The 17,610-nt window shown below is 33.3% G+C and overlaps 1 protein-coding gene and 1 pseudogene across 1 annotated transcript; both read right to left on the reverse strand.

Moving 5' to 3' along the window:
- Window positions 1-762: 762 nt before the first annotated feature.
- Window positions 763-1,683, reverse strand: LOC143654963 (olfactory receptor 4N2-like; annotated as a pseudogene).
- Window positions 1,684-13,687: 12,004 nt separating this feature from the next.
- Window positions 13,688-14,596, reverse strand: LOC143654964 (olfactory receptor 4N2-like). The gene has a single exon (XM_077126564.1). It carries the CDS (start codon window positions 14,594-14,596, stop codon window positions 13,688-13,690), a length of 909 nt encoding a protein of 302 aa, XP_076982679.1.
- Window positions 14,597-17,610: the final 3,014 nt, after the last annotated feature.

Here is a 17,610-nt window from a genome sequence, read left to right on the forward strand (position 1 = left end):
CTCATAAAAATAACAAACTTCCTTTTTGTTTTCCTTGTCCTAATTGTGGAAACAAAACTGGCAGTTTAATTTATTTCAAAGTTATCCTACAAGTATATTTGCCACAAGGTCATTTTATGACTCATTCATCAATTCACAGAATCCTGAGGATACCACCCTAAGTTATGAATGAAACTAGAGCATAGGAAACAGTCTGTAGTTTAAAGCCTTAGAATGACTTCTCATTCCAAATAAAATTCAAAATGCTTTTACTCATTTGCTATACCATATAAATTTGGGACACATCCAGAATCTCCACCTTAACTTTATCATTTTCTTAATCACTTACTATTCTCAGTCAAACTGGACTTCATTATCTTCCTCATTGCACCAAGTTCATAACCATCTTTGGGTTTTGGCAGCATCTGTTCCCTCTGAAGAAAATTCCCTGTCCCTAAATGTTTGCATGGGTAGCTCCTTCGGTTTATTTAGATGTTAGCCAAAATATCACCTCCTTAAAAAGCTCATCCTGATGACTAAAAGTAAATTGGTCATACAACCACTTCATAGTCACAGCATTTCACTTTTGATTTTTAGCTTCTTCCAAAAAAAAACCTTTTCTTGAAAATATGGTGTTTATTTCTTGTCTTAATGTCTGTTTATTCCTATTATTCTACCTCAAGGAAGGTAGTGATTTTAACTGCTATACTGATAACTTTCTGCATTCGGGAAAATTATTTTGAATTTCCCCAGTTTTGATTTTCTTATTCTTTATGCCACTCATCAAATTATGTGCTGATTAAGCAATCATCTCATGGATCTTTTCACTTCCTGGTTATGAAGGGTATAAATTACAGGATTCAACAAAGGAAAGATCACCATTTGGAAAAGGAAACCACCTTGTCAGCTGGTAAGGCCCTGAAGGGGCGAGTGTAGATGAAGATGCCAGGCCCAAACATGAGAAATATAATAATGATATGCGTGGTGCATGTGGATAGGGCCTTGTTCTTCCCTTCAGAGGAGGACCCATGTACACGGCAGAGGATGACCCATAGGAGGCCAGGAGCCCCAGGAAGCACAGCAGTGTCATCAGGCCATTGTTGAAGACCATTAGAAATTCCACAGCAAAGGTGTCTGTGCAGGCCAGCTTGATGACCTGAGGGACATCAAAGAAGAAGTTATACAGTTAGTTTGGGTCACAGAAGGGTAAGCAGAGGATGAAGGCCACCTGGATTATGAAGTGAATAAAGCCCCCAAACCACAGAGCCAATGACAATCCATAGCAGACTCTGAGATTCATGACAGTTGAATAATGTAAGGGCCGACACATGGCAATGTAGTGGTCAAAGGCCATCACCACAAGAAGCAACCCCTCCCTGCCTCCAAGGAAGTGCAAGGAAAAGAGCTGAGTGATGCAGCCTCTGTAGGAGATCACCTTCTTCTCAGAAAGGAAGTCTACCAGAATCCTGGGAGCCACAATGAAGGAGTAAGAGGCATCCAAGAAGGCCAAGTTGCCCAGGAAGAAGTAGAGAGGGGCCATGAGGCCAGGATCAGACCTGACGGTGAGGATGATGAAGAAATTTCCAGGGAGGATGATGAGGTAGAAAATTAAATTAGAACAAAAACCAGAAACTGAACATCTTGAGACTGGGTCAGACCTAGAAAGATGAATTCTGTCACCTCTGTGCTGTTCTCCCTTTCCATTGCCTTGACCTTCATTATATCAAGAAGCAGAAGTTATTTAGTTTTTCAACTTCTTTCATCTAGACCATAGTTCTTTGCCAGTAAACATCATTGATATCATCACTTCTGATAAACAGAATACATGTCTTCAACTTCTCCAATGTCAGGGTACACACCTTTACCCCTCATACCTCCAGTTAAAAATGAAAAGAAACAAAGAAAAAACACTGCTTTTGAAGCCAAACTCATATTCCCATTCAGCCATGTGCTTACATAGAACTACTTTTTACTTTATGGATCTGGAATCCTATATACTGGGATTTCTAGCTTCTCGAATTATATTAAAGATTTCCTGATTGAAACATAACCCCAATTTTCAACATCTAGAGTTTTTCAGGTGTACTATGCGTGAAGCCTAGCTGACTGTTTGGTTTACTGTACACCCTTTTCTCCTCACCAACATGATCCAAACCTTTTACTACATATTTCTTTCCCTCAGTTCCTTTGGAATTCTCAGTTCCTGGCTGCTAACTGCTTTCCTGTCCTATGTATTCTCTTGTTAATCCTTACTTCACTCCTTCTGGTCTGCTGTACTCATGAATCTTGACTCCAAACTGGTCAATAGGAACCCAAATAATAACTCTGCCTTTCCCCTACCTCAGAGTAGTCATGTCACTGTATTGTTGACTAAGTACAAGTTCTGTGGCCACCCCACATCTTTTTCCTGAAGCTTAATTAATACCGAGTTTCAAATACTTATATTCCCAACCACTTTATCTAAGCCCAGTATAACACCTAAAGGACAGTTTTTCATCAAACAATATGCGACAAAACAAGATGTGCCAGTGTAAAATAACTCAATTATCTCCTTTATTTTGAAGAAAAGTTAATTTGGTTGTATCATTTAAATTTAGAATAAATTTTCCCTTATTCTTTGATTTGCAAGTTTGGAAGAAAGCAGATTTATACTATTCAGTTTAAGAAGATAAAGAAATTATTAGTCACAGTTGCAATTAATGGATGTTCTTTCACATATACTTGAAAATTTTTAAATAATATTCCATCAACCCTAATAAACACCTGACAGAGATTCTACAAAGGTTCCAGTACTATTTAACTTTCCAGATACCTACAACCTCCACTGGATTCCTTGACCAGATAAGTCCTGAATCCCAGAGGAACCAGCCTCTTTGGAACATCATTTAGCTCTTTCCCCCATCACATATTATCAACAGATTCTTCCAACGTGAAAAAATTAGAATGGGGTATAACCTAAATATCTGTAAAGATTTGAAGAAGGATAAAAGAAGAAGGTGAACTTAGAACAGACTAGACAGGATTAAATGGGTATGATTGCTGAATTATTAAATTGATATTTCTTTGAATGAAAACCCATACCAAACTCTGAAATCGGCTGTGTAAATAATTGTTTCTGTGTGTTTTGTAATTTAAGACATTTTTGTATATATGTTATTTTTAACAATGAAAATAAATAAATAAAACATAATATTGCTCATTGCAGTCATCTGTTAAGGATTTAGCATTACAATTTTGAACCGTGTCTAAATAAAAAGAACACCAGGCAATGTTGAGAAAATTCACATTTAAATTTCAATCAATTTAAGGAGATGTGATCATTCCAGAAGGTGGACATGATGAGATACTGAGTAGTGGAAAAGAAATGAAAATATACAAAAGCACACAGAGATGCATACAAAAATATATTACCAAATAAATATAGTTATATATATAACACTATGCCATTCTTCTAAAAATTAAACTTTGTAAGATGTACAATATATAAAATATTAGCACAACAGTAGTTACAATTAAAAAATAAATATGCATATATTTAAGTCATATAATAAAAAATTATTATAGATTTTATATTTTATTTTAAAATTGTTGGTTTATACCACAATAAACAATATAATACATAACAGTATTTCTATACTATTTAATTAAATAGCTTGCTACACTTGTTTTATATAATTACTACAGAACATAGAGTACCAAAGGGAAAGAAAATCTTTGAAAGAAAGCATTAGAAGGGCTATATAGGCAAAGAAGAACAATTAGAGAAAAGGGTAAAAAAGGAAGGAAGAGGAGAAAAATAGAAAAGTCCAAATAACAAATAACAAATTGATACAGTGGTGTTAGAGTACATATTCTAGAAAACATCAAAAGCATGTGTATATGTATCTCTTCTAGAGATGAATAAAGTGATTAATATAGACTTTTCCATGAGCTTAAAAAAGGTGAATTCCTTTTCTGAAGGGCAGAATTTGTAAAAGAGACACTTGTAAATCTTCGGCACATATGTGTACACAAAAACTATGCACACACTCACAAACACATACACACAAGGTGGGACCTAAACAAAACATAAATAAAATCTATTTTGTAGGCCTTCCAAATTAGCTCTTCTGCTCACTTCTTGCTTTTTCCCCTTAGGGAGACAAGTTTCTCAGCATTCATTCCATAGCTGCCTTTGAAAGCATGCTCTTAGGAAAGTAAATCAGGAGCCGCATCCTACTTACTCTTAAGTTCTGTGCACTGCACTTGATCATGTAGAGTGAGTTATTTCATGAGGTGTTCATTTTGGAGACAATTCTGAGATATCAGAGAATTTCTGAGATCTTTGAAATTGAGGGTCATGGGTTCTTCCACTCTGCCTTTTTCATCTCTTTTGCTTTGTTCTTCCACTGTTCCCTATCAGACTGATTCCTTACAACAAGACTTCTCTCCTCTGCTCTATTCCCTTGTCCTGGTCCAACCTAGGTAACTTCTGTACTTTGACTCTGAAGTGGTGATTAGTAATGATCCAGACACTGAGGATAAAGGTGCATCAGATGAGCCTTCTTTTAGACAAATGGGCATGTTTCTGCAAAAGAAATCCAGAATTTATGGCCCTTTTCAGAGAAAAGAAATCTATTTTGGCCAAGTTGGTGTGAAAAATGCTCTTAGAGATGACTGAAAATCAAACCTGAATTCTTGCCACTGCATCTCTAGTTATTTGTCACTTCAGCTAATAATGGTATTCATCCTTCCCTAGCAATGATGAAACTGTACAGAAGTATGGAAGGCTAGGAAAAGGAGTCCTCCATTACCCAGGGTGGAGACACATACACTCCTGCAGGCCCACACTGTGCATGCCTGGAGTCCATATAAGGGTCTCAACAGCTGCAGAAGCAGGGAAAGAGACCCAAGAGGTTCACCCTACCATCCTTATCTTAAACATTTCTATATGCCTCCTTCCTTATCTCCAACCTTTTCCTCCCCATTGTCAGTCATCATCAAACTATTTGTTTATTCTTCTAAGTTTGATTATGTTTTTTCTTTTAATCTGTTTCCTCTCATCATCCTCCCCACTCCATGCTCTTTCTCTTCCTATTTACTTGACGAAGTATTTGTTATAATTTTCTCCTCATTGTTCTTTTCCTTTTTCCAGGTTTTTACACTCTGCAATTTTTCCCACTCTACTTGTTTTCTATGTTAATCGCCACTCCTTTGTATCCCATATGTAAAAACAAAAACTGATTAAAAACCTCTTTGATGATTCCTTTCAAGAACTTTTTAATCATTAATTAATCATATATATGATCCCCAATCATTTTCATTCTAAATATTTATTCTATAGAATAAAAACATGTAACTCATTCTTCAGTACTGACCATTTCCTCTCAAATGGTATCTTGCAAATTACCAAATATGAATTACGTATTAGTTACTTCCCATTCTCTCAGATATCTTTTTTGCTTCTAAGTGAACCTGACAAAATCGCATTATTTACCTTTTTTCAAAAGTAAATCACATTAATATGATTCTAATGAGTGGAAATGTTTAACAAAGTTTCCAAAAATTGGAGTGTAAAATTTTTCAGAAACTTGATTCAAGCCTACAAGTTATTTAAGAATGGAGCTACATGCTTACATGTTCTGAATACCAAGACCCTCTGCATTGATGCTGCTGGTGGTGATAGGCAGGTAAAGCACTAAACAACTGTATAAATCTTCAGCCAGGAATTTCCCTTACCCGTAAACAGAAATGGTTACATTAAATGATCTCAAAAGTCCCCTCAAATTCAATAGAGTTTGACAATGCAGAAAAAGCCCTGGTTTGGAATTATTTTATCTGACTTTAATGCCTTGGTTCAATGATTACACTAACTGTGTAACCCTGGGAACGTCTGCGTGAGCCTGAGTTTTCATCCATCAAAGAATTATGTGATCATTTTTTCTAACAGGGGTGATATGAGGATCTAGTGAAGTAATGATGACACTAATAAGTAACTAATTCATGTATGGTTATACCAAAGTTACTCTGGAAATATTTAAATTTAAATATTAAGAGGTAATTCTATGGAATGGACTCAATAACAAGAAATACTTGTCAATGTCTTGAGGTAAATCCCAGACTGATAATAACTATATAAATCTCAATGATCAAGAGAGAGAAGTTGTGGAGGTTCAGCAAAGTTTCTTTCTAAAATTAACCAAAGCAGCTGTTATATATACTGACTTTTTCACTGTTCCACAAGAATGTATCTACCTAGACTGCTGAAATATACAGTCAACAGAAGAGACTCTCATACCTGCTGAGTGCGGAAACGAAGAGCTCAGGTATAATTGTCAGCAAAATCATAAAATGTTTGTCTGTGGAGCTCACAGCCCACCCTTCTTGTAACGCCTTTCCTTTTCATCTGTACTTAAAGGAAGATGATGCATTAGTCATTGGTATGGTCTTTGCATTTAACACCATATGACAATTGTCCCAAGGCTCTTGGTTATTTCACTTAATTTTAATAATGGAGTAAGAGTTTTTTTCCACCATTAAAGTATTCTAAACATCAAGAGCAGATGGAGGAAATTGGGGAGAAAGTAGAAAGTGTTGCACTGCTAAATTTAAACCTTAGTGTTCAGCTTTTCTTATTGCAACTATGACCTCTTCTCCACTACAGTTACAGGCAGCAGATGAACCAGCAGAATAGTTGCAATATTCTTCCTATTGACCTCTCCTTTTGGTTTCTTGTAAATATGAAAACCCAACATAAAGTTAAGTCTCCAGAGGTCCTATGATGCTCTCACAGAGTAGCCAACCACCCTCTCATGATGAGACATTAGCTGATCATTCTTCCTTTGTTCTTAAATATTTGTTCTCACATCGAACCTCAGATTTTGAAATCTACTCTAATGTTTTATGATACAAAAGAGAAAGTGTTTTGGGGATTTGACATAACCACAACCCTATTGAATATTCCAAAGGGAGTTACTAGAACACCAATGAATTAGGCAAAGGAAAATATTAGAGCATGTAAGTGATAAATATTCAAAAAAAGGTGTCAGATTCTTTACAGGCAATGTAAGAAATGACTGAAATAATGAACGCTAAACATGTTACAAATATCCCCTACATGTAACAAATTTGCTTCTGATTTAAACAAAACAATGTATGAATAAAAAGAAAAATGACTGGAAACTAATAGATATTTTTAAAGATAATTAACATAGAAGCTGGGTATAAAATATTTATATATACAGCCAATAAGTATCCAAAACACAGTGGAAAGAATGATTGCATCTGGAGTAGCAACAAAAAATATAAAATAAATGGAAAATTTTAACTAAGAGAGCATCAGACTTATGTGACAAGCTATAATATTCTTTTGAGTAAAAATAACTCATATAATATTAGAAACAATTTCTTCTTATTGAATATAAGCAATCAAACGGTTGAATATATATATTTAAATATGGCATGAAACAATGTAATGAAATCCCAGTGATATTTTTTAATTGAAAAAATAATTCAAGATTATGTAGAAGAAAATTGATGTGAATATAATTATCAAAGAGCAATCATAAAGGATATCAATTCAGCCCAATATCCAAAAATTCTAGAAAACTGTAAAAGTTAATATAATATGGAGAAAACATGGGAATAGACTGATAGAGTGATATAAGATCCATTCATAAGGATGTTGGAAAAATTCTCTGTCTATTGAGGGGGTAGGGACATGAGGTGTTTAAGTCTTTATTCATGTACTATACAGAAAATAAATTTTATGTAAAATATATGTACATTATTCATGTTAAAATAAATGAAAAAATTGTGGGAATTTATTTAAAGTTTGAATGAGGATGAACTAGCTTTATATAATACCACTGACAAAAGCACAAAAAAGATATGAAAAATTTATTATAGAAAAGAAATCACCTACTTCTTCTGTAAATAACTGTATAATTAATGGGAAAAAGATGGACATGACAAATATTTTTAAGTTGGCTGAAGATATGAGTAGGAAGTTCACAAAAGATGATTTACAGCCATCTCCTTAGAAATACATGGAGATTTTCACCTATCAAAGATAGACAAATTTAGAATAACTTAAAATAATTCATTTCTGTGTCAAATTGGAAAAGATCAAGAAGCTAACAATATTATTTTGGAAGAGGTAAGTAAAAATAGTTTCATGCAATGCAGGTGGAAGTGAAATTGAAAGTCTTTGGTAATAGGTATCCAATAATTTGCTTCTAGAAATTTATTGCAAGGGAATAGACATGTAAGTAGCCAAAGATGTATGTTTAACAAAGATTTATAAAATTTGCTTCTAGTAGGAAAAAAGGAATCTAGTTAAACATCAAAAAATCAGGCTCAAGGATTTATTTAAATAAGTTATATCATGCAATTCAATATTTCACAGGTATTTAAATATTATATATGTATATACACATATGTATATATGTTCATGAATAATAGATTCTAGATGATTAAGAAAAATATATATATACTATAAAAATTATTATCTGTTTTGTGACTTTATAGTAAATTAAACAAAATGTTTACACATATAGAAAAAAACATGGTGATATCTTTCTCAAAAATTTATATACATTCTCTGATCTTTTCCTATTCTATACATATTTCATTAACTGCCTTGCAACACAAAGTCATTTTTTTCATTATTGCTATTGTTGGCCTAATATAACTTTAGGTAAATCCCTACACTGTAGACTCATTTCGGGTTTTCCAATTCTGCTCTCTACAATAAAAGTAATGTATTTATTTACTCATTCCCTTCTCACAAGCCATTATTGGGAATCAACCATAACAAGTCATGTAATGAGACCTGAGATGAAAAATGTGTAAGTCAAACTGAGACTTGTGAGAGGGCAGAAACTTATAGAGAATACAGACCAATCAAATACAGACATTAATTTAAATTAAGGAGGTATTTGAAGAACTGTGTTTAGATATAATTATAGTACATTGACTACTGTGAGGTGACATTGGAATTATTTCAAGAAGCAGCATAATTAGGATAAGTGTTGATGGAAATGTTCACCAGCAAAAGGTGAAAAGAGGGAACAGAATGTGCAAGGGCATCAAAGAATGAAAGCCCTTGGATATTCAGAAATAGTTAGAGACAAGATTGGAAAAATAGAGGAATTGCTAACAGTTTGATTAAGTTTATAATTCAGCAAAAATAAACTCAAGTATTTCCTATTAAGTATGATGACTTACACTATATTTGGAATATACTAGCTGACTTGAGAGGATAAAAAATATTGTTGATAAACCTTGCAGAAATATCATCAAAATAGTCTTTTTTTTCCAATCTGGGCTCTCAGATTAAAAATCTAAATCTTATAGTATTCTGCAGTGCAAACATTATTCTTATGCGCCATATTTGGGATATCACAATATTCCAACATATTTTTAATTGAGATCATAGAAAATATGTTCTTGAACCATAGTAGAATTAAGCTAGATATAACAGAAATATAACTACTAAATTTTTAAATATTTGACAAATATAAAACATACATCTTCAAAACGAAATAATAAAATCAAAGGAAAGATTAGGAAATTTTGAAATTGAATGAAAATGAGAACAGAACAAAACAAAATATGTGGGTGGGTTAAGCAATGCTTAGAGAGAAACATAACATTAGCTCAATATATTTGAAAACAGAAAAGAATTCAACCAATAATATAATCTTCCAGTTTAAGTAATAGGAAGAATATGAAGGCATTTAATCCAAGGAAAGCAGAAAGAATGCAATAATAGGAAAAAGAGATGAAATATACGAAATTGTAAAACCCAAAGGGCAATAAACTAAATCAAAATATAGTTATCTGTAAAAACAATACTTATGAAACCACTCAGACTGTCATGAAAAAAGCAAAAGTGATTATGTAAATTATCAATATCAGTAATAAAGAAGCAACATCATCATAGATATTACAGAAATTAAAAGGATAAGAAGGGAACATATGTAATTTCATGCCAATAAATTTGGTAACTTAGAAGAAATGTATAAAATATGAAAGGAATGATGACAAAACCAACTCGTGAAGTATATACTCTGAGCAGTCATATACATATTAAATAAATATGATTTATAGTTAAAAGTCTTTGAACAAAGAAAACTTCTGCCACATGTTTTTATCCTGGTGAATTATACTAAATATTTAAGGAGGAAAAAAATACCAATTCTATGCAAACACTTTAGTACTCTGATACCTAAATAGCACAAAACTACAGAAGACTGTATGCTGTGAATACATCAAAAGAAGACGAGTGGCTAAACAAACTGTGGTATATACATACGATGGAATATTATGCAGCTTTAAGACAAGATAAACTTATGAAGCATGTAATAACATGGATGGACCTAGAGAACATTATGCTGAGTGAGTCTAGCTAAAAACTAAAGGACAAATACTGTATGGTCCCACTGATGTGAACTGACATTCAAGAATAAACTTGGAATATGTCATTGGTAACAAAGTCCAGCAGGAGTTAGAAACAAGGTAAGATAATGGGTGATTGGAGCTGAAGGGATACAGACTGTGCAACAGGACTAGATACAAAAACTCAAAAATGGACAGCACAATAATACCTAATTGTAAAGTAATCATGTTAAAACACTGAATGAAGCTGCATCTGAGCTATAGGTTTTTTTTTGTCTGTCTGTTTGTTTGTTTTTGTTTTTGTTTTTTTGTACTATTATTATTATTTTTATTTTTTTCTCTATATTAACATTCTATATCTTCTTCTGTTGTTATGCTAGTTCTTCTTCTAAATCGATGCAAATGTACTAAGAAATGATGATCATGCATCTATGTAATGATGTTAAGAATTACTGATTACATATGTAGAATGGAATGATTTCTAACTGTTGGGTTAATTTCTTTTTTTTCTTCTTTAATTAATAAAAAAATATAAATTAAAAAAAAAGAAGAATAAATCATGACTACATGGGATTTATCCTAGCTTGCACAGCCCAACATTTGAAAAGCAACTACTATAATTGCCATACCAACACACTAAAAAGAGAAAACATGGTCATTCCAAGAGACATAGAAAAAATACTTGAAAAAATTCAACATCATTTAATCTTTTAAAAAAATTTCCCAGAGAAAACTAAGAATACAAGAAAACACCCTCACCCTTAAAAACAGCATCTCGAAAACTACAGCTAATAAAATACAAATGGTGAAAGACTGAATGCTTTGTCTCTGAGATTGGGAATAAGGCAAGAATGTTTACTCTCACTTCTCTCCTTCAACATTGTATTGAAGAAATAAAAAACATTCAGTTTGGAAAGGAATAAATAAGGCATTCTTTATTCACAAGAGTCATGAATGTCTGTGGAGGAAATATTTTTAAGATCATATTTTAAAAAGATAGGAAAAATTGAAATTAGTTTCTCCAGGTCACTGAAAATAAGGTCAATAAATAAAATTCTATTGCATTTCTATGTACTAGCAAAACAACATAGATACTAAATGTTTAAAAGGTGAAATTCACAATTATATAAAAAACATCCTGTGATTGCTTTTTATTGATCGGGGTATAATATATTTAAGAATTATGTACAACAAATATGCAGTATGATAGATGTTTGAAAAATGTGTATAATCAAAAGCTTGATCAATATGTAGAATCTTTTCATTACCCGTGAATGCACCCTAAGAGATACAACAATTATTCTGTTTTCCATCAACATAGATGATAAATGCATGTCTCTAAATTATATAAATGAAAGCATACAGATATTCCTGTTTCTAGATTTTTGCATAATGTTTGAGTTATTGTCAATAACTTTTTTATTGCTAAATTCAGTAGAATCTCATTATATGAAACTTATCACAGTATTTTGTAGATGAACTGGGTTGTTTCACTGATGAGTTGTGAAAAGTACTACAATCAACATATTTGCACAAATCTTCCATCACTCTGATAAATATATGGAATAGAATTGCTTAGCTAGAAGGCTGGTAACATTTACATATATAAAAACCTATAGTCTTCCAAAGTGGTTGTACTATTTATCACCCACTGAAACAACAGTTCCAGTTACTACACATCCAAGCAACAATTTTTTAGCATATATTGAATGTGTATACTGTGACCTTGATAAATGTGTTGATAAGTTCTAGAAGTATCTCTGAATATATCATAGGGTATTCTGCATACATAGTCTTGCATTTATGAATAAACAAATTTTTATTTCTTCCCTTCCAACATTAACACATTTTTAAAAAAAGCTAATTGAATTGAGTAGGACATCTAGTATAATACTGAAAAGAAGTGTTGAGAGCATATATCCTGGCTTTCTTCCTGACCTTAGGGAGAAAGTACTCACAATTTCACTATTTTTAATATTGATAGCTGTAGATTTTTTCATAACTGCAGTTTATTGAACTGGAAAAGTTCTCTTTTCTTCCTTGTCTGTTGAAAACTTTTAAAAATCATGAATGGGTATGAAAACTTAAAGGCCTTTTCTTTCTCTGCAGAGAAAATCATGATTTTTTTCAACTTCAGTGAATGTCATGATTAAATGATTGATTTTTCAAATATGAAACCAACTTTGCATTTTGCTACATTTGATTTGCTAATATCTTGCTTAAAAACTGCACATATAGAGTCATACGCTTTATTTATGGGAACTTTTCTTTCCTTCTACTGTCCGTGTCAGAGCTTGGTATTAGAGAATAAGCCAGCCTCATAAAACACTTTAGGAAATGTTACCCCTTCCTACATTTTTTGAATGAGTGGGGGTGCAATTAATATTTTGTATTCCTTAAATGTCTGAGAGAATTCTCTATTTACACCATCTTCTTCTGGAATGTTCTTAATGTGAAGCTTTTTATTACAAAGTCATTTCCTTTAAAATGTATAGTTACTCATATTTTCTATATCTTCATGTATCAGTTTTGATTATGTTCTGGTTTTCAAGGAAATAGTTAATTTTATTTAAGCTTATATATTTGTTATCATATTAAATATTCTCTTAATATGATTTCAGTTTCTGTAGGATTAATGAAGTGTCCGCTTCTGTGATTCTTAATATCAGTAATTTGTGTCTTTGTTCTCTTTTTCAATTCATCATTCTCACTGGTGTTAATCAGTTAGGATTGTGTTTTCAAGGTACCAACTTTCGGTTATAAACTTTTTTATTTCAGGTATTATCTTTCTACCTCTTTCCTTATACTTATTTTGGGTTTCTAATGATCTTCTTTTCTAGCTTCTTAAGATGGAAACTTCATTTATTGATTTTATAAGTTCCTTCTTTCCTAATATACATAAAATCACAGTTTTCTATATGAACACTGCTTTATGTCCATCCTAAAGATGTTATATTGTGTATTTATAATTATTCAGTATGAAATATTGTCTAATAGTCCCAGTAATTTATTTGTAGTCACATTTGGTTACTTGGAGGCAGATGTCTTAATTTGGTATTTGAGGATTATCACTCTTAAAGGCCTCACTTGCTTGGACACTTACAGTCTCATAAAATTTAAACTCTAAGTGTTATTACTCATTATACTCCAACTACCTGGTTTTCTTTCTACTCTTTGAATATCTCAAGTTTTCTCTCACTATGCATATCTTTCTCACAGTGCCTAAACTAGTACTGACAAACAAGAAATGCAATGATATCATTTATTTGCTAAATAAATTATTTCTGCTGGGCATCCACTGTTCTTGGAGTCTCATTATAAAATCCATTCAGCAAACCACATGCCGAATCAAAAACTTCCTGATGGAAATTTTTACTTCATGGTTCTGAACGGTATAAATCACAGGATTCATCAAAGGAAAGATCACCGTGTGGAAAAAGGAAACCACCTTGTCAGCTGGTAAGGCCCTGAAAGGACGAGTGTAGATGAAGATGGCAGGTCCAAACATGAGAAATATAATAATGATATGCATGGTGCATGTGGATAGGGCCTTGTTCTTCCCTTCAGAGGAGGACCCGTGTACACGGCAGAGAATGGCTGCATAGGAGCACAGCAGTGTCATCAGGCCACTGTTGAAGACCATCAGAAGCTCCACATCAAAGGTGTCTGTGCAGGCCAGCTTGATGACCTGAGGGACGTCACAGAAGAAGTTATCCAGCTGGTTTGGGCCACAGAAGGGCAAGCAGAGGAGGAGGGCCACCTGGATTATGGAGTGAACAAAGCCCCCAAACCACAGGACCAACAACAATCCATAGCAGACTCTGGGATTCATGACAGTTGAATAGTGTAAGGGCTGACAAATGGCAATGTAGTGGTCAAAGGCCATCACCACAAGAAGCAACCCCTCCCCGCCTCCAAGGAAGTGCAAGAAAAAGAGCTGAGTGATGCAGCCTCTGTAGGAGATCACCTTCTTCTCAGAAAGGAAGTCCACCAGCATCCTGGGAGCCACAATGAAGGAGTAAGAGGCATCCAAGAAGGCCAAGTTGCCCAAGAAGAAGTAAAGAGGGGCCGTGAGGCCAGGATCGGACCTGATGGTGAGGATGATGAGGAAATTTCCAGGGAGGATGATGAGGTAGAAAACTAAAACTAGCACAAAAACCAGAAACTGAACATCTCGAGATTCAGTCAGACCAAGAAGGATGAATTCTGTCACCTCTGTGCTGTTCTCCTTTTCCATTGCCTTGACCTTCATTATATCAAGAAGCAGAAGTTATTTAGTTTTTCAACTTCTTTCATCTAGACCATAGTTCTTTGCCAGCTAAACATCATTGATATCATCACTTCTGATAAACAGAATACATGTCTTCAACTTCTCCAATGTCGGAGTAAACCCCTTTACCCCTCATACCTCCAGTTTAAAAATGGAAAAAAAAAGAAACAAAGAAAAAACACTGCTTTCAAAGCCAAATTCTTATTCCCATTCATCCATGTGCTTACATAGAACTACTTTTTACTTTATGAATCTGGAATCCTGTATACTGGGATTTCTAACTTCTCGAATGATATTAGAGGTTTCCTGATTGAAACATAAGATCCAATTATCAAGGTCTTTGAGCTTTTCAGGTGTACTATGCATGAAGCCTAGCTGCCTGTTTGGTTTACTGTACACCCTTTTCTCCTCACCAACATGATCCAAACCTTTTACTACATATTTCTTTCCCTCAGTTCCTTTGGAATTCCCAGTTCCTGCCTGCTAACTGTTTTCCTGTCCTCTGTATTCTCTTGCTAATCCTTACTTCACTCATTCTGGCCTGCTGTACTCATGAATCTTCACTCCAAACTGGTCAATAGGATCCCAAATAATAACTCTGCTTTTCACCTACCTCAGAGCACTCATATCACTGTATTGTGGATGAGTACAATTTCTGTGGTCACCCCACATCTTCTTCCTGAAATTAATTAATCCTGAGTTTCAAATACTTATATTCCCAACCACTTCATCTAAGCCCAGTACAACACCTAAAGGACAGTTTTTCATCAAACAATATGCTACAAAACAATATGTGCCAGTGTAAAATAACTCAATTATCTCTTTTATTTTGAAGAAAAGTTAATTTGGTTGTATCATTTAAATTTAGAATAAATTTTCCCTTATTCTCTGATTTGCAAGTTTGGAAGAAAGAAGATTTATACTATTCAGTTTAAGAAGATAAAAAAGTATTAGTCACAGTTGCAATTAATGGATGTTCTTTCACATATAATTGAAAAATTTTCATAATATTCCATCAACCCTAAAAAACACATGACAGAGATTCTACAAAGTCTCCCTGTACTATGTTAACTTTCCAGATACCTATGACCTCCATTGGATTCCTAGAACAGATAAGTCCTAATCCCAGAGGATCCAGCCTCTTTGGAACATCATTTCATTCTTTCCCCCTATCACATATTATCAATAGACTTCTCCAACGTGAAAAAATTAGAATGGGCATAACCTAAATATCCATAAAGGAGAAGGTGGACTTACAACAAACTAGATAGGATTAAATGAGTATGATTGCTGAATTATTATATTGATATTTCTTTAAATGAAAACCCATGCCAAACTCTGAAATCTGCTTTGTAAATAATTGTTTCTGTATGTTTTGAAATTTATGGCTTTTTTGTGTATATGTTATTTTTCACAGTGAAAAATAAATAAATAAAACATAATATTGATTATTGAAGTAATCTGTTAAGGATAAAAGAATTAGAATTTTGAACTGTGCATGAATAAAAAGAACACCAGTCCATACTGAGAAAATTCAAATTTAAGTTCCAACCAATTTAGGGAGATGTGATCATTCCAGAAGGTGGACATGATGAGCTACTGAGTAGTGGAAAAGAAATGCAAATATACAAAAACACACATAGATGCACAGAAAAATATATTACCAAATAAATATAGTTATATATATAACACTATGCCATTCTTCTAAAAATTAAATTTTGTAAGATGTACAATATATAAAATATTAGCACAATGGTAGTTACAATTTAAAAATAAATATGCATATATTTAAGTCATATAATAAAAATTATTATAGATTTTATCTTTTATTTTAAAATTTTTGGTTTATAGCACAATAAACAACATAATATGTAACAATATTTCTATACTATTTAATTAAATAGCATGCTACACTTGTTTTACATAAGTACTGCAGAACATCGAGTACCAAAGGGAAAGAAAATCTTTGAAAGAAAGCATTAGAAAGGCTATATGAGCAAAGAAGGACAATTACAGAAAAGGGTAAAAAAGGAAGGAAGAGGAGAAAAATAGAAAAGTCCAAATAACAAATAACAAATTGATACAGTGGTGTTAGAGTACATATTCTAGAAAACATCAAAAGTATGTGCATATGTATTTCTTCTAGAGATGAACAAAGTGATTAATATAGACATTTCCATGAGCTTAAGAAAGGTGAATTCCTTTTCTGAAAGGCAGAATTTGTAAAAGAGACATTTGTAACACTTTGGCACATATGTGCACACAAAAACTATGCACACACTCACAAACACATACACACAAGGTGGGACCTAAACAAAACATTAATAAAATCTATTTTGTAGGCCTTCCAAATTAGCTCTTCTGCTCACTTCTTGCTTTTTCCCCTTAGGGAGACAAGTTTCTCAGCATTCATTCCATAGCCGCCTTTGAAAACATGCTCTTAGGAAAGTAAATCAGGAGATGCATCCTACTTACTCTTAAGTTCTGTGCACTGCACTTGATCATGTAGAGTGAGTTATTTCATGAGGTGTTCATTTTGGAGACAATTCTGAGATATCAGAGAATTTCTGAGATCTTTGAAATTGAGGGTTATGGATTCTTCCACTCTGCCTCTTTCATCTCTTTTGCTTTGTTCTTCCACTGTTCCCTAGCAGACTGATTCCTTACAAGACTTCTCTCCTCTGCTCTATTCCCTTGTCCTGGTCCAACCTAGGTAACTTCTGTACTTTGACTCTGAAGTGGTGATTAGTAATGATCTAGACACTGAGGATAAAGGTGCATCAGATGAGCCTTCTTTTAGACAAATGGGTATGTTTCTGGAAAAAAAAATCCAGAATTTATGGCCCTTTTCAGAGAAAAGAAATATATTTTGGCCAAGTTGGTGTGAAAAATGCTCTTAGAGATGATTGAAAATCAAATCAGAATCCTTGCCACTGTGTCTCTAGTTATTTTCACTTCAGCTAATTCTGGTATTCATCCTT

The sequence above is a fragment of the Tamandua tetradactyla genome, chromosome 14 (assembly GCF_023851605.1).
Source record: "Tamandua tetradactyla isolate mTamTet1 chromosome 14, mTamTet1.pri, whole genome shotgun sequence".
Taxonomy (NCBI): Eukaryota; Metazoa; Chordata; class Mammalia; order Pilosa; family Myrmecophagidae; genus Tamandua; species Tamandua tetradactyla.

Coding starts and splice junctions, on each gene's coding strand:
- LOC143654964 (XM_077126564.1), bottom strand. CDS start 14,596: ATGGAAAAGGAGAACAGCACAGAGGTGACAGAATTCATCCTTCTTGGT.